The sequence below is a fragment of the Rhineura floridana genome, chromosome 14, assembly GCF_030035675.1.
Source record: "Rhineura floridana isolate rRhiFlo1 chromosome 14, rRhiFlo1.hap2, whole genome shotgun sequence".
NCBI classification, from domain to species: Eukaryota; Metazoa; Chordata; class Lepidosauria; order Squamata; family Rhineuridae; genus Rhineura; species Rhineura floridana.
The window spans coordinates 7,872,880-7,886,596 of NC_084493.1; the positions used below are offsets into that span (position 1 = coordinate 7,872,880).

General features: G+C 42.8%; 1 protein-coding gene across 3 annotated transcripts in view; it reads right to left on the reverse strand.

Annotated features, from left to right (window-relative positions):
* The window catches only part of ADAMTS17 (ADAM metallopeptidase with thrombospondin type 1 motif 17), a 207,083-nt gene that overhangs the window by 40,969 nt on the left and 152,397 nt on the right, over positions 1-13,717 (reverse strand). For all 3 annotated transcript variants that reach the window (XM_061595291.1, XM_061595290.1, XM_061595289.1), the window contains 3 exons: positions 12,407-12,564; positions 9,569-9,728; positions 8,659-8,794 (listed from right to left, as the gene is read on the reverse strand). In XM_061595291.1, coding sequence (XP_061451275.1) covers positions 8,659-8,794; positions 9,569-9,728; positions 12,407-12,564 — 454 coding nt within the window. The remainder of the gene's footprint in view (positions 1-8,658; positions 8,795-9,568; positions 9,729-12,406; positions 12,565-13,717) is intronic.

The window sequence follows — 13,717 nt, forward strand, 5'->3', positions numbered from 1 at the left end:
CCATTCAACAAGAACCGGAGGGCCAAAGGTTCCTCACTCCTGCCCTAAATTTTTGATGTAGAATTAGGCACTACAAACATGGGCACGTTTAAGCCCTGCTATCCCCTAGGAAAAAGTGGGACAGTAGTGGGAGAGTGTGCAGGACATATGCAGCAACTATCTATACAGCCTCTATTGCATGCAAAGATATACATGTACATGCAACACAGGGTTGTCGCTAACTACATCCTACTCAGAGTAGATCCACTGAAATTAATTAATGTAAGTTAGCCATGTCCATTAATTTCCATGGGTCTACTCTGAGTAGGATTAACATCAGATACACCCCATGTTCTTTTTCAAGTCAGAGATACTGAAGCACTGCTGGGGCATATTAGCCATTCTTTCTTCCTTGACCCAAGGAAGAAAACTGCCCCCTTATCTTGTGCAGGCTGGTTGAAACAAAGTCCAGGTTCTTAGGGTGCTTTCGGCATGGACAGCCCCGCCCCAAATGAGTGCATTGCACCCCAGAACAAAAGTTGCAGGAAGTTCTGGTGCGCCCTCTTTCATGCCCTGCCCTTCCCTCAGCAAAAATCCTTGAAATGGACCCACATATCTGTTCAGTGATGGAAACTGCTTGCATTTCAACTACCTTAATAAGAACTATGGGTTGTAGTCAATGTGAGTCCTACTCAGAGTAGATCCACTGACGTGAATGAACATGATTACCTAAGATTCATTAATTTCAGTGGGTTTAAGGAGAATTACACTCCAAGTCCCTGGGATTACAACCCTTTATAGTCACACATACATAAACAACAAACCAAGTCATTCACACCAACAAGGGTCACTGGGGATCTTGCCCATGGCTCGCAGACCATTATTATGCAGTTTAATTTAAGCAACATTGCTCATGGATTCTGGACATACAGTTCCAAAGGTCTCCAATATCCCTTTTGATGCTCAGCTGCTTAAGCTAGCCTTTCTGTGATATCAGAGCAGCTAACCCAATGGGCAGCTTGAGGGGCCAGGTCTCTTCTGCTTCCAGCTGTGACATCCATGCAGATCAACCAGTGCCATCTAGAGAGGCAAAGCCGTCAGAAAAGTAAAAAAGGCAAGAGGCAACGGGAGGCATGAAGAGGTCAGAGGGCCATCAACTGACAATTACGTCATCTGCTTTGTGATACCACAAATACTACACGGCTACATACATCGCATTGCAAATAAGATTTGTATAACCACCAGTTCGCAAAGAGGAATCCAGGAGCCTGCCACTCTCAGGTGCTATGAAATAGAACTGCTTGACCATGGAGAGGTATGGCCTCCATAGGCCTGTTTGTCAGCCTGCCCTTCCAATCACCCCACGTAAGTAATTGCCGTTTTGGGGAGACCTGAGCAACAGAGGTGGAACTTCTTGACAGCAACTCTTTGCTGGAGGTCATGGGAAGGATCAGGTAAAGAGGAATGTGCTTGATAAATGCCTATACGGCATCTCTGCTTAGTGCTTCCTATGACCTGTCACAAAGGAAGATCCCCTCTGTAATTACAGGAATTCCTAGTTAGAGTGAAAAGCTGTAACAGTAGCCCTGTGCCTGCATGAAAAGTGCATAAGGCGGGGGGGGGAGAAAGGTGGCAATTATCGCTGCCTTTCTTTTTTCTTTCAGGAAGTTGGAATTCTAGTCTGTCTTTTAGCCCTGTGAACCTGACTTGGCACCCACCGAAACTAATATTTGCAAGCGGATGTCAAGAAACTGAACAGGGCAGCCGTTAAGGGCCCCTCCAGACTGACATTTTAGTGTTTGTGTATTGTGCAACATGTTCTTGACACTATAGCAGCGCATTCGTGGTGGATTTATTCTGCTCTACTAGTTGTTCTGCAGTGCTTCCCCAATGCTACCACATTATTGCTGCCCAGAGGGGCTACAGAACAAGAGAAGCAGGACACAAACAACCCAGAACATTTGTGGCATAAACAGTTATGGGATTTAACCAGGAAGTTACAGGGTATGCACCGATGGGAAATGGAGTGGTGTGACTGACCCAAAACATCTGCAGGTGCAAACAGTATTGAAAGTGCACAGTTAAAACTATGGCATTCACTCATACAGGAGGCAGTGATGGCTTTAAAAGAGAATTCGACAAAGACATGGAGGAGAAAGCTATCAATGGCTACTAGCCATGATGGCTACGTTCTACCTCCATGGCCGGAGGCGGCATGCTTCTGAATACCAGTTGCTGGAAACCGCAAGAGAGGAGAGTGCGGTTGTGCTCCGGTCCTACAGGTGGGCTTCCCTTAGGCATTTGATTGCCCGCTATGAACACAGGATGCTGGACTAGATGGCCTACTGGACTGATCCAACAGGGCTCTGCTTAGGTTCTTAAGCCCCGATAACATCATGAGGATAAAAAAAAATCATGAATATGCAATAACAAGGATGTCTGGAGGGGGTCTAAAATAAAGCAAACAAACCAAAGACAGACACTGGCAAGCAAGTATTTTTTTATTTGTAAACCACTGTTTAAGCGGCCATGTTGAAGGTTCTAGTTTTGGTGTACAAAGCCCTATAAAGCTTGGGCCCAGGATACCTGAAAGATTGTCTCACCCCTTATATACCCAGTCGATCACTGCACTCTGCGGGTGAGGGCCTCCTGCAGATACTGTCTTATCAGGAGGTCCGTTCTGCACGACATAGGAAGCGGACCTTTAATGTTGTGGCACCTACCCTTTGGAATTCCTTCCCCTTAAATGTTAAGACAGGCGCCATTTCTGTTATCTTTTCAGTGCCCACTGGAAGACCTTCCTCTTTCAACAAGCCTTTTAAGCAGAGACCTTACCCCAGCCTGCGTCTGTGTTGGAATTGTTTTTTAAGATGTTTTAAACTTTTTAAAAAGATTTTAAACCATGTTTTGTTTTAATATGTTTATTAAATATGTTTTGTTTCAATATGTTTTAAAGTCTTTTGTTTTCAAGATGCTTTAAAGTGCTTTCAGTGTTTTTGTTGCCAATCTGGGCTCCTTCTGGGAGGAAGGGCGGGATATAAATGTAATAAATAAATTAAAAAGTACAGGAGCAAACGCTCCAGATATGTATTTAAAGATGTTATTGACTGAAGGTCCCAATCAGATGTGCGAGGTGGGATGAAGTTGGGAGGGGGAAGAGAGGATCTGTGCTACTAATTTACTGTCAGCCCAGAAGCAGGCGTGGCTGCTGTCCAGGCCCCGCTGAATTAAGTCTAGCAATGGCATTGTAATCTCACTGTGATCTATAGTAATTGGCAAAGAAAGGAGAGAAAAGGATTGAGAGCAAAAGAGAACAGCAGAGATGAAAGGAGTGAAAATCTTGGTCGGAGCCACCCTAGTTGTTTGCCTCCAGAACCGACAGCTCAGACCGCACACCAGATGCTCGTGAGAAAAAGGAGGCTGTGACATTTTGCTTAAAGAGAGAAAGGATCGTGAGGCATCAGAAAAGAGATGGCCTCTCACTTTCTTTTCCAGTGCAGTGGGCTGTAAGGAAACAGGAAGACGGACATGAGAACGCCAGGAATTCTGTACAATGACAGATGGGGTAATGGACAGCCCAGAGCAGTGATGGCTGAAACACCTTGGACAGCTCCTTGGAAGTTCAGACTAAAATCTGGAGCGGATTCCATTGCTCCACTGACATGAAGCTACTGCCCCAGTGATATGGAGCCCCAGCTGCCACTGGCCCAGACCCACTCCCATCCAAGTTTGGGATAAATGTCCTTTCATGAACTCAGTGCAGCAACAATTGCCAAGGGGTGGGGGAAAGAGTTTTCACTTTGTTAAGGGCAAATTTACATTGACATTGCCAATGTCAGTGGAGAATCTTTGAGCACCAAAAGTCATTTTCTGCTAGCGATTCAAATGTCTTTATAAAACTGATTTTTTTTAAAAAAAAGGTGAAAGGAACAAAAAACAGGAAAGTGGTTGGCTATGAGAATAAGCCCTTTGAACGGCTCATGATAAATTTTAGAAACAATGTTCTTGCCAGTTTTCATTGAAAGTATGGTTGGAACATGGAAATCTTTTAGCCAATTTGTAGAAGTTTGCCTCTTTGTGTATTCCTACACCAGACACTTACATTGCTTTTATTACGACAATTTTAAAAATTTGGTCTCCTGCAAAGAATCCTGGGAATTACAGTTTGTTGGAGGGGTCCTGAAAATTCTCTCTGAGCGATAACTAAAGCAGAATTTCAGTTTAAACAAACTGGTCATATTTAAACATTCATTAGGTGCTCTTTAGGCCTGACTCTCAGAGTAGCACATAGCATTAAAAACAAAGCACAATGGACGACTTTGCAGCTCAATGGAATATTATTCAGCAGGTTAATAGATGAGATGGTCATAGGATTCAACCATCCACACATGGAACTCTATAGACTGATCTGCTGGGATATATTAGAAATGTTGCTTTCCTATTCAGAAAATGAAACTTGTTTGTTATCCTCCACCTACATTTGTATTGTGAAAAAGATGTACCATTTGTTATGTTGTTATGTTTTTAAATATATATATATATACACACATATATATATAATAACAAATTGCACCAACAGTTAAAAGCCTAGTATAAAATAAATAAAGCATGCACCAACTCAAACAGCATAGGCAAATAAAGTACCTAAAAAGAAGAGAGAATAAAGACACTGCCCACAAGACTCTCTAGGAAGCGAGTTCCACAAATGAGGTGCCACAGCAGAGAAGTCCCTGTCTCCCATCACTATCTGCCTAATTTCAGACAGTAGGAGCAGGGCCTATAAGGGTGATCTTAATGGCTGGGCAAATTAAAGAGTGTAGGGCTGATATGCCATCTCTTACTTTCATCCCCTTTAGCTCCTCAGTATCTCTTATAAAGTCTAAGTTTATTATCTAATTTCATCTAATCTGAGTATTTGGAACAGTAGAGGAAAAAACGGTAAAAATACACCCATTTCACAGCTTCTTCCCAAAGACATCTGTTTAAGACAGGGATGGGGAATTCTAGCTGTCCAGTTGTTGTTGGACTGTGCCTCTCATAATCCCTGACCATTGGTCATGCTGGCTGGGGCTGATGGGTGTTGGAGTCCAACAACATCTGGAGGGCCACAAGTTCCTCATCCCTGGCTTAAAGGAAGACAGGGAGAAAAGGAAGGACGTGATATTAGGCATTGCATAAACTAGTAAACACAGCCACAAAGGCATTAGCGGTGTTGATGCTACACCAAGAGAGTAATGAGCTTGTAAGAGCTACAGTTAAAATATATACACTACATCAGTAGTTCCCAAATGTCCCCACCACCCCAGATCGCTTGAAAATTGCTGCTTGGCAGACCACTGAATGATTTTTTTCTGCCTGGTATAGCAATTGTAATGCACAGTGCTAGATGTTGTATGATTTTTAATTGAATCAAGATTAAGCTGCTGCCAATCCGCCCCCACTCCTTTCAAGTGCCTCTTCCCCGCATCTTTTCTTGTTCATCCTGCTCACTTTCCAGACGGACTGTGGGTTTTAAGGATGGAGCAGCTGTTGTGCCAGCTGTTCACATCTGCTGCTCTTGCTGTTCTTCACAGCCATACAGCAGACCATCCGAACGAAGCTCATGGACCACTGGTGGTCCACGGACCAGTTTAAGAACTCCTGTTTTAGGGGAGCCTGTATTGTAAAATGAGTACATTAAGCAAAATTGCATACAAACATGCATATATTACAAGAAATTTGCACTAAAATGTTGATGAATATTCATGAGGAAGATTTTTTTTAAAAGAAATTCAACTTTTTGCAAAAATGTGGAAAACTGGATTTTAGATTGGAAAAAAATGAGAAACTCAGCAAACTGAAATGGACAGATTGGTCCATCCCTCAAGAATGACTATGTGACTTTTTGTAGCAATAACGTCAAACAGCAACACAAGATGGCGGAGAAATCAGAAGAGTTATCTTCATTTTCTTATGACAGCAAGAAGACAGAGCTTGATGTGGAAAAAGAGAAGTTATTGTAACAACGGTATAATAATTCCACTTGAACTCTGACAGCAAACCCAAGAGCGTCTTTTTTAAAAAATAAAATAAAATAAACGATAATCATGGTGAAAGAAAATGGTCTCTTTGAGATGTTCTCGGTCAGAAAATATGCCAAGCATGCATTTCTAATATCTGGGTGGGCAAACACAAATGGAAATTTAAATTCTATAGAGACTCAGAGAATGTGCTTCAGAAAACGTTTCAATTTGGCAGCATCCAAAGTGTGACTGTGTGGTCGATCTGGAAGGCAGGAGAGAATGTTAAGAGAGAGGGAGGTGTGGCCTGCCTGGATGTGGAGCATGGTGTGGTTGTTGGTTGCCATGGTGCTCGTGGCAAAACAAACCAATGAGAGAGCCACACTCGAATGTCCAGCTGAGGACAATGGGTCTTTATTGTAACTACACATGGGCTCAGGAACTCCAAACCAAAAACAGTAATTCTGGAATAGCATGATGGGAAAAGATTAAATCCATGGAGTAAGGCAGTGTAGACTTCCCTTTCTCAATAGAATTGGGTTTGGTTGCTGCCACACTCAGCTCAATCCTGAATTCATTTGCTTGTGATCTGGGGGGGGGAAGTCTCAAAGCATGGGGTGTTGAGGGCCAGAAATGGCACAGCCAGGCAGTTTTAAGAGGTTTTGAGGGGTAATATTTACAGGCGGCCTGGAAATCCAGACCACCAAAAGTTGCTGCAGAAGGCTGGTTTTCGTTTTAGAAAATGGCCTGACGTGTTTCAAGCTTTCCAGCTCTTTCAAGGGCATTTTTCCTTTTGCAGCTCTTTCCAGAGAGACCAAATTCTTTTTCTTCAGTTGGTTTACCTCTCTATCAATGGTCCCTTTGGGTATTTCCCACTTATTTTGCCTAGAAATCTACACCGCCATGAAGGTTTGGAAGGAGATGGGGGGGGGTTAACACCCACACACACACAAATTACAAGCATCTGCTTAAGAGCAAACAATACCAAGTCCTGAATGAGACAGCGTTAGTGTCAACACAAGCATTACTCAAACTAAGCTAGCCTCTATTAAATAAAAGAAGTTTGGACACCATTTTTGAGCAATGTCTGGGCTACGGCAAGTCAGCAGGAGGTGGATGTTGCACAGATGAAAGACAGCCACAGTGAATGTTTTCTCTATGGTCTAGTTCAGGGGTTAGCAAGCTGCGGTCCGTGGACAGCCAGTGGTCTGCAACTTTCATTCAGATGGCCCATTGCATGGCCACATTAAATATTCACAATGATTTTTCATTTTATTTCTATTTCTTATATCGTATTTTATCGTATTACAGTTTGAATTCCACGGAATACACATTATAATACAATAAAATACAATACGAGAAATAAGCCATAAAAATGCAATGAAAAAGCAACAGGTAGAAAAATCATTACGTTGTCCGTCAAGTTCTTCAGCAATTTTCAAGTGGCCCATGGGGAGAACAGTTTGGAAACCAGTGGCCTCATTCTCACCAAGGGAGCAGCAAATTCATTCTGTTTCTTATGCGCAAAGAGTTTTGTTCTTTAAGGAGGGGGGCTCATGTGCAGTACAGTCCTCCAGAGACAGGTTTACCACCCCAACGGGGAGCTAGGCTGTCCTGATATGGCAGACAAATAATATTATGGGATGACAGTGGCGCATAGGGAAAGGCAGAGCTCTGTTGGGTTCTCTTCTGATATTATCGCAGCTGTGTGGGGGGTCAGGTGCAATGTCTCCTTTGTGTGCTGCTCTGATACCATTGCAACTCCTTAGGAAGCTGACTTATAACTAGGTCCACTGGCTCATCTAGCTCAGCATATCCCACACTGGCTGGTAGTGGCTGCCCAGGGTTTTAAATAAGAACAGGAGAGAGATTCCGTTCAGTTCCCATTTAAAGGGGAATCTACCTAATGTGCACTTCCCGAAACAAAATGCGAAGTGAAACACAGCCCTTCTTCAAAATTTGCACTTCTCCAGATTTTGTGATGCAGTTCTCTAACGAAATGTGTACAAAAATGCATATACTAGCATCTTCCAACATCAGGTCCTGTTTGGTTCTCAGAAGGGGCCTCTTGGGTACGTTGACCAATGTTGTTTAGGGATTTGAAAGATCAAGCAGTTATATTCTCCGGTGGAGTGAAAGAAAATAATTTTTTAAAAATGGGGGAATCTACCATGTATGTAGAAAAGAAGTGTTATGGTTGGACAAAACTAAGGTGCACAAATGCATCCACATACTTTCAGTATGCTTGGAAAAATAACATTTGGATGCAGTTTCATACGGCCCCAGGGTGGTTACACATGAGGCTTAAAACAGTTCAACTGTTTTTTAATGGACATGTGTAAAACCTGCATTGGTCAGAGGGCTCATTTGCATTAGAAATGCCTTGCTTGTGACAGCTTGCTTTTTTTTCTGCATTAACAATGCTCGTACATTCTCATAAATAGTGCACAAGAGGCTAAAACGGGTGTGGAAAACCTTTGACCCTCCAGATGTTGCTGAACTACAACTCCCATCATCCCTGCCCGTTGGCCATGCTTGCTAGGGCTGATGGGAGTTTTAGTTCAGCAACATCTGGAGGGCTAAAGGTGTTCTAATCCTGGGCTAAACGATCATTTCAACTTTTGCATATGAAAAATGCTCTCAGACAGAAAATTTATGACAGCTGTAATGAGCTCCTTACCTTGACTGGCAGGGGTGCACATTGCATCTTCTAATCTGAGGCTCAGGACGGGTCACCCGCTGACAAGCACTGTCATTGACTAATATCATGGTCTTGTTAACAATCCGTGTACAGGACACAATGGTTTTACGTTCACCTGAAAGCAAATGATGGGTGTTATTCCAGGAGGGAGGATGTTGATTTATTAAAATATTTAAATGGTACTGTTTTCAAAAGAAAACCTGATTTCAGAAATATCAGTAAGAGAGATTTCTTGTTTGTTGAATCCTGCTTGGCTGTCAGCAGGTCTCCACTGTTTCCCAACAATGCCACTTCTCATTTGGGGCTCCAAGCCAAAATGCATGGCAAGATGCACCGATCACCTTTCGGAGCAGCTGAACCTAAGGGAAACTTGTCTACTCTTTGACTCCTTATCTAGTAACTCTGCTGTATTCCCTCCCTTCCCTCAGGCTCTTCCATCAGCAACTGCTCTGTGGGAAGGATCCCAGGAGGAAGAGGGACATAGGCATATAGGACACTCTTATACTGAGTCAGATCATTGGTCCATCTAGCTCAGTATTGTCTACACTGACTGGCAGTGGCTCTTCAGGGTTTCAAGACTTGGGTCTCTCCCAGCCCTACTTGCAGATGCCGGGGATGGAACCTGGCACCTTCTGCATGCAAAGCAGCTGCCCTACCACTGAGCTATGGCCTTCTCCAGAGAGGGAGGCAGGCAAAGCAGAGCTCATAGCCTACTCCAGCTGGAATATCCCATCCCCTCTCACAGTGTCATTTACCACCCACTGCTCTCTGGGAAGGATCCCAACAAAGGGCTCTGTTTTAATGCTGTTATTGTGATTTTATTAATGTGTCTTTATGTTACCTGGAAGGATTTGTGTCCTAAAAAGTGATCATTAAATAAAATCTTCACCTCCTCCACACTGCACATTGCAACTTTCCCATCCACTGTGTGTCCATATGTACAAGGAGTCCTGCTGATGATCTGGGTCACTTCTGTTTTCCGCAGAGTAGTTTACAGGAATGGTGTATTCATAGTGGATCCCGTAGTTCTGGTCATGGAATAACAGCACCTGGTTGAGAGGGCAGGAGACAGATCTTTGCTGAGACTGGTATGGGGGGAAAGTCAAAATTAATAAATGAAAATTGCCAAAATGACAAAGCAACCAAGAAGAAGAAGAAGAAGAAAAAGAAGAAGAAGAAGAAGAAGAAGAAGAAGAAGAGTTTATTTGGTCAGGTGATTTGAGTGAAAGCCGAACAACAACTACAACCTGTTTTGGGGGATCAGAAGTCCTGTGGCCGTAAACCCATCTCTTCAGAAGAAATCAACTAGAAGGTGTGGATGCTTGATCTACTATTAAAAGAGGTGTCCACAAAAACCTTCAGATCTGGATTTAAGTTCAAGGCATTTTAAAAGTTAAAAAAAGGGCATGGCTGCTTTTTAATTAATTTAAGAAAATTAACATTGGAGTCTATGATAGCGCATGCATGCTCAGTAAGACCAACCATCAGTGTTCTAAAAGCCAGACTAACAGCTGTTTGGCTGTTTAGGGGGCCAAACCACCCCAGACTTTTATTCCACTTTAAACAGTCATGTTCCCCCAAAGAATCCTGGGAACTGTAGTTTGTGTAGGGTACTGAGAGGGGATGCCCTGTTCCCCTGACAGAGCTCCAGTGGCCAGAGTGATTTAACAGTCAGCCCCTCTTCCCAGAGAACTCTGGGGATTTAGCCCTGTGAGGGAATAGGACACCTATTCTGGGGGAAGCCATGACTGAAGTGGAATAAATGTTTAAAGGGGTATGATACTGCTTTAAATATACAATGCAGATGGGGGCCGAAGACATTTGGCCAGATAACCCTTGAGGCCCTTCCAGTCCTTTTAATTCTATGAAAGCAGGCACTCTTCACCCTTTCCCCTTCCTTTTGCTGATCAGTACGAAAACAGGCAAATATCTTTTGCAAGATGGGAAGAAATAAAGGACACATCTGTAGCTACAGAGGGAGGTTTATTAGTCTGAGTTGGAAGCCAAAGCTAAGACAAACCAGACAATAAGCTATAGTTCTAAAGCTTTTTGCAGGATCCAAAACACTAGGCCCTCTCCAGGGCAAGAAGCAAAGCCCCACCCTGCCCTGATTTAAGCAAACAAGATGCAAATGACTTTGCTATACAGGCGTGAAGGGAGCCTGATGGGTTTGGAAGCATCTCGGGGGCTGAGATTGCCTTCAGTTGCCAAGTGGAGGGCGGAAACAGATCTAGCTACACAAACACTCATTTATCCAAAAAACATACTTACAGAAACGCATTTGGAGAAATGCCTTGTATATTAAACAAAAAAAGAAAGGAGGAGAAGCAAGCTCATTTTTTTAAAAAAAGAGAGGGAAACAGAGATCCTTATTATCTTAATCTGGCTGGAGAAGCTAAGGGCTCATATGAAATCGGTTTCATGCAACTGTGTAACTGTGTGTAAGGATGGGATCCATTGGCCAGTGCCGCTTCAAAACCATTCTGTCTGTCTTATCAACATCATCATAATAAACAATTATTTACTACTACTACTACTGGTGATGCAATTCCTTTTTTTTTTTTGCAAATGCATTAATGGCTACACTCCAGCATGCCTAGGACTCTCTAACTTCCTCTGAGTGCACAGCTGTTGGGGGCACCTATGTTCCTTGTGAGGCAGAAATATGGCACCACCGGCCTGGGGTGTGTCTCGCACGAACCAAGTGAACATCAGAGAATATGCTCCTGTATCTTGTGCAACCCACTGGGTTTCTGTGGCATATGTTTAGGAGGCAAATTAATGTAGAAAGGGTTCCCTGAAGGTAGAACCAATGGTTTAGCTTTCCCTAACCTGGTGCTTTCCAGCTGTTTTGGACTACAACTCCCATCAGCCGAAATTAGCATGACCAGTGATCAGGAATGATGGGAGTTGTAGCCCCAAGCATCTGAAGGGCACTAGGTTGGGAAGGCTGGTTTAGACCATGTTGGTTATTTGCCCTCTTTATTATCATTATTTTCTATTTAAAATGTTTCTTAGACAAGTTCTTGAAGTGGCAAACAAAAGCAATAAAATCCACATATTACAAAGAATCAAATTATAATTAAATATCAAACCATGAAGAGCACATAATTAAAATCCCAGGCAAAAAGCTAACCACCTGTTCTTTGTGGGGGTTTTTGAATGTCAGCCATACTGTTCCCCTCTGGCAGATTTATATACAATAAACATATTTTCTCACATTCTAATGGTCATTGTTGGTGTATCCTCAGTTTTCATAACTCTGTTGGGTGTTCCCTTTTTCCTTTCCATGAGAAGTACATTGAAATAACAGCTCACGTGAGTGCCCCCCTATGGGTATCTATGGTTCTGTTTCGGAGCTGACCTTAAGGACCGTATTGGAATTGCACCCTTTTTCCATGGAGCTTATGGTTTATCCCATTTTAACCTCACTACAGTCTTGATGAGCACATTACCCTAAAAGAGAATGGCTTGCTCAAGATTACTCAGTGAGTTTCACAGCCAATCAGAGAATTCAAACCAAGTCCCCCTTGTCCAAGTTTCATGCTTTATGTATCACACACTAGATGGTTTTTTTTGGGGGGAGGGGAGGAGTTCTTCCTGTCTTTGTGACCACCACCTCTACCTCCCCTGTAGTTGAGGAAGCCACTGATTAATTCAGAATACCAAAAACCGACTTCATCATGATACAACACTGAAGACAGACAATGAAAAGATATGAAATTACCATCAAGTGAAGTGGTATTTTAGTTGGTCCTTTGGCAGAGATTTTCTCCCACAGACCTCTTCGCACATACCGGACAGTCGTCCCTGCGATCTGAAACTCACCAGGAAGTTCAATTTTCCAGTCACTATTAATGGATTTCTTACTGGAGTCTTTCAAAGCTGGAAAGAACCAAACAGCATGGGATGAAATGGGAAGCAAATCTGTCAGCAGAGAGGGGGAGAGAGAGACTGCTGTGGTCCAATTTCATTTGGGCAGGCAGATGTCTTTTTTTTCTGTATCCTAAGGACATCCTAAGGGCTTCCTATCCTCTTCCATCACTATAACCTAGTAGTGTCCACCAGACAGTGAGTGGCTGAAATGATATCTGCCCCATCCATTTTGCTAACCTAAACATTTCTATTTGACGTGCTAGCTTATTACATGCAGAGAAGGGTGTTTAAAAACAAAACAAAACATGGAGGAACATTCCAAAACGTGCTCTCCCTTCAGCTGCACTCTGAAATCTAGAATTCTACCACTGCAGTCTGTCTCATTTTGCATAAAATGTTGTTGGATACATGTGTTCATTGTAATGTGTGAATCAGCTCTAAGTCTCATAATTATTAGGTTTCACTTAGGGTCAGATGTTAATGATGCAATTATGGTAAAATAGAAAAGGGGTTTATTGCATTGAAATCAATGCCAGGATTTCGTGAAGCCATCAAAAAGGAACTGCTGTTGGTAGAAAAAGACCTTAATTAAACTATAGAATAAAGCATGCACACACAGAGCTATTTCAAAATAATTTTAAAATTTAGAACAGAAAATATCTGGAATTTCATCTACCGAGAGACGGTGTGGCAAAGTGGTTAGAGTATCAGACTGAGACCTGGGAGACCAGGGTTCAGATCCCCACTTGGCCATGAAGCACATTGGGTGACCTTGGCCTAGTCACTGCCCCTCAGCCTACCCTACCTTACAGGGTTGTTGTAAGGATAAATGAAGAGGGGGAGATCGATGTATGCCACATTGAGCTCCTTGGAGGAGAGGTGGGATATAAATGTGACAATAAAAAAATAAAAAAACTTCCTTTCACATACTTCTGTGCAGCACTCCCAACGATCTGCAGCTACTGAAAGATAGTGTTATTTGTGGGACTCTTTTCAGAGCTATATCCTCAAATTAATCGACTGATTGCCCTGTCCTTTGGAATGTATGTGACATTGTTCTACATATTTTGGACTGGAAAAAAGTGTGATTTGGAGGTGCAGGTGCAGAGCAAATTGGCAAACGCAGCTTAAGTAGGAATGGGGGAGAGCTTCGGTTCGGTTC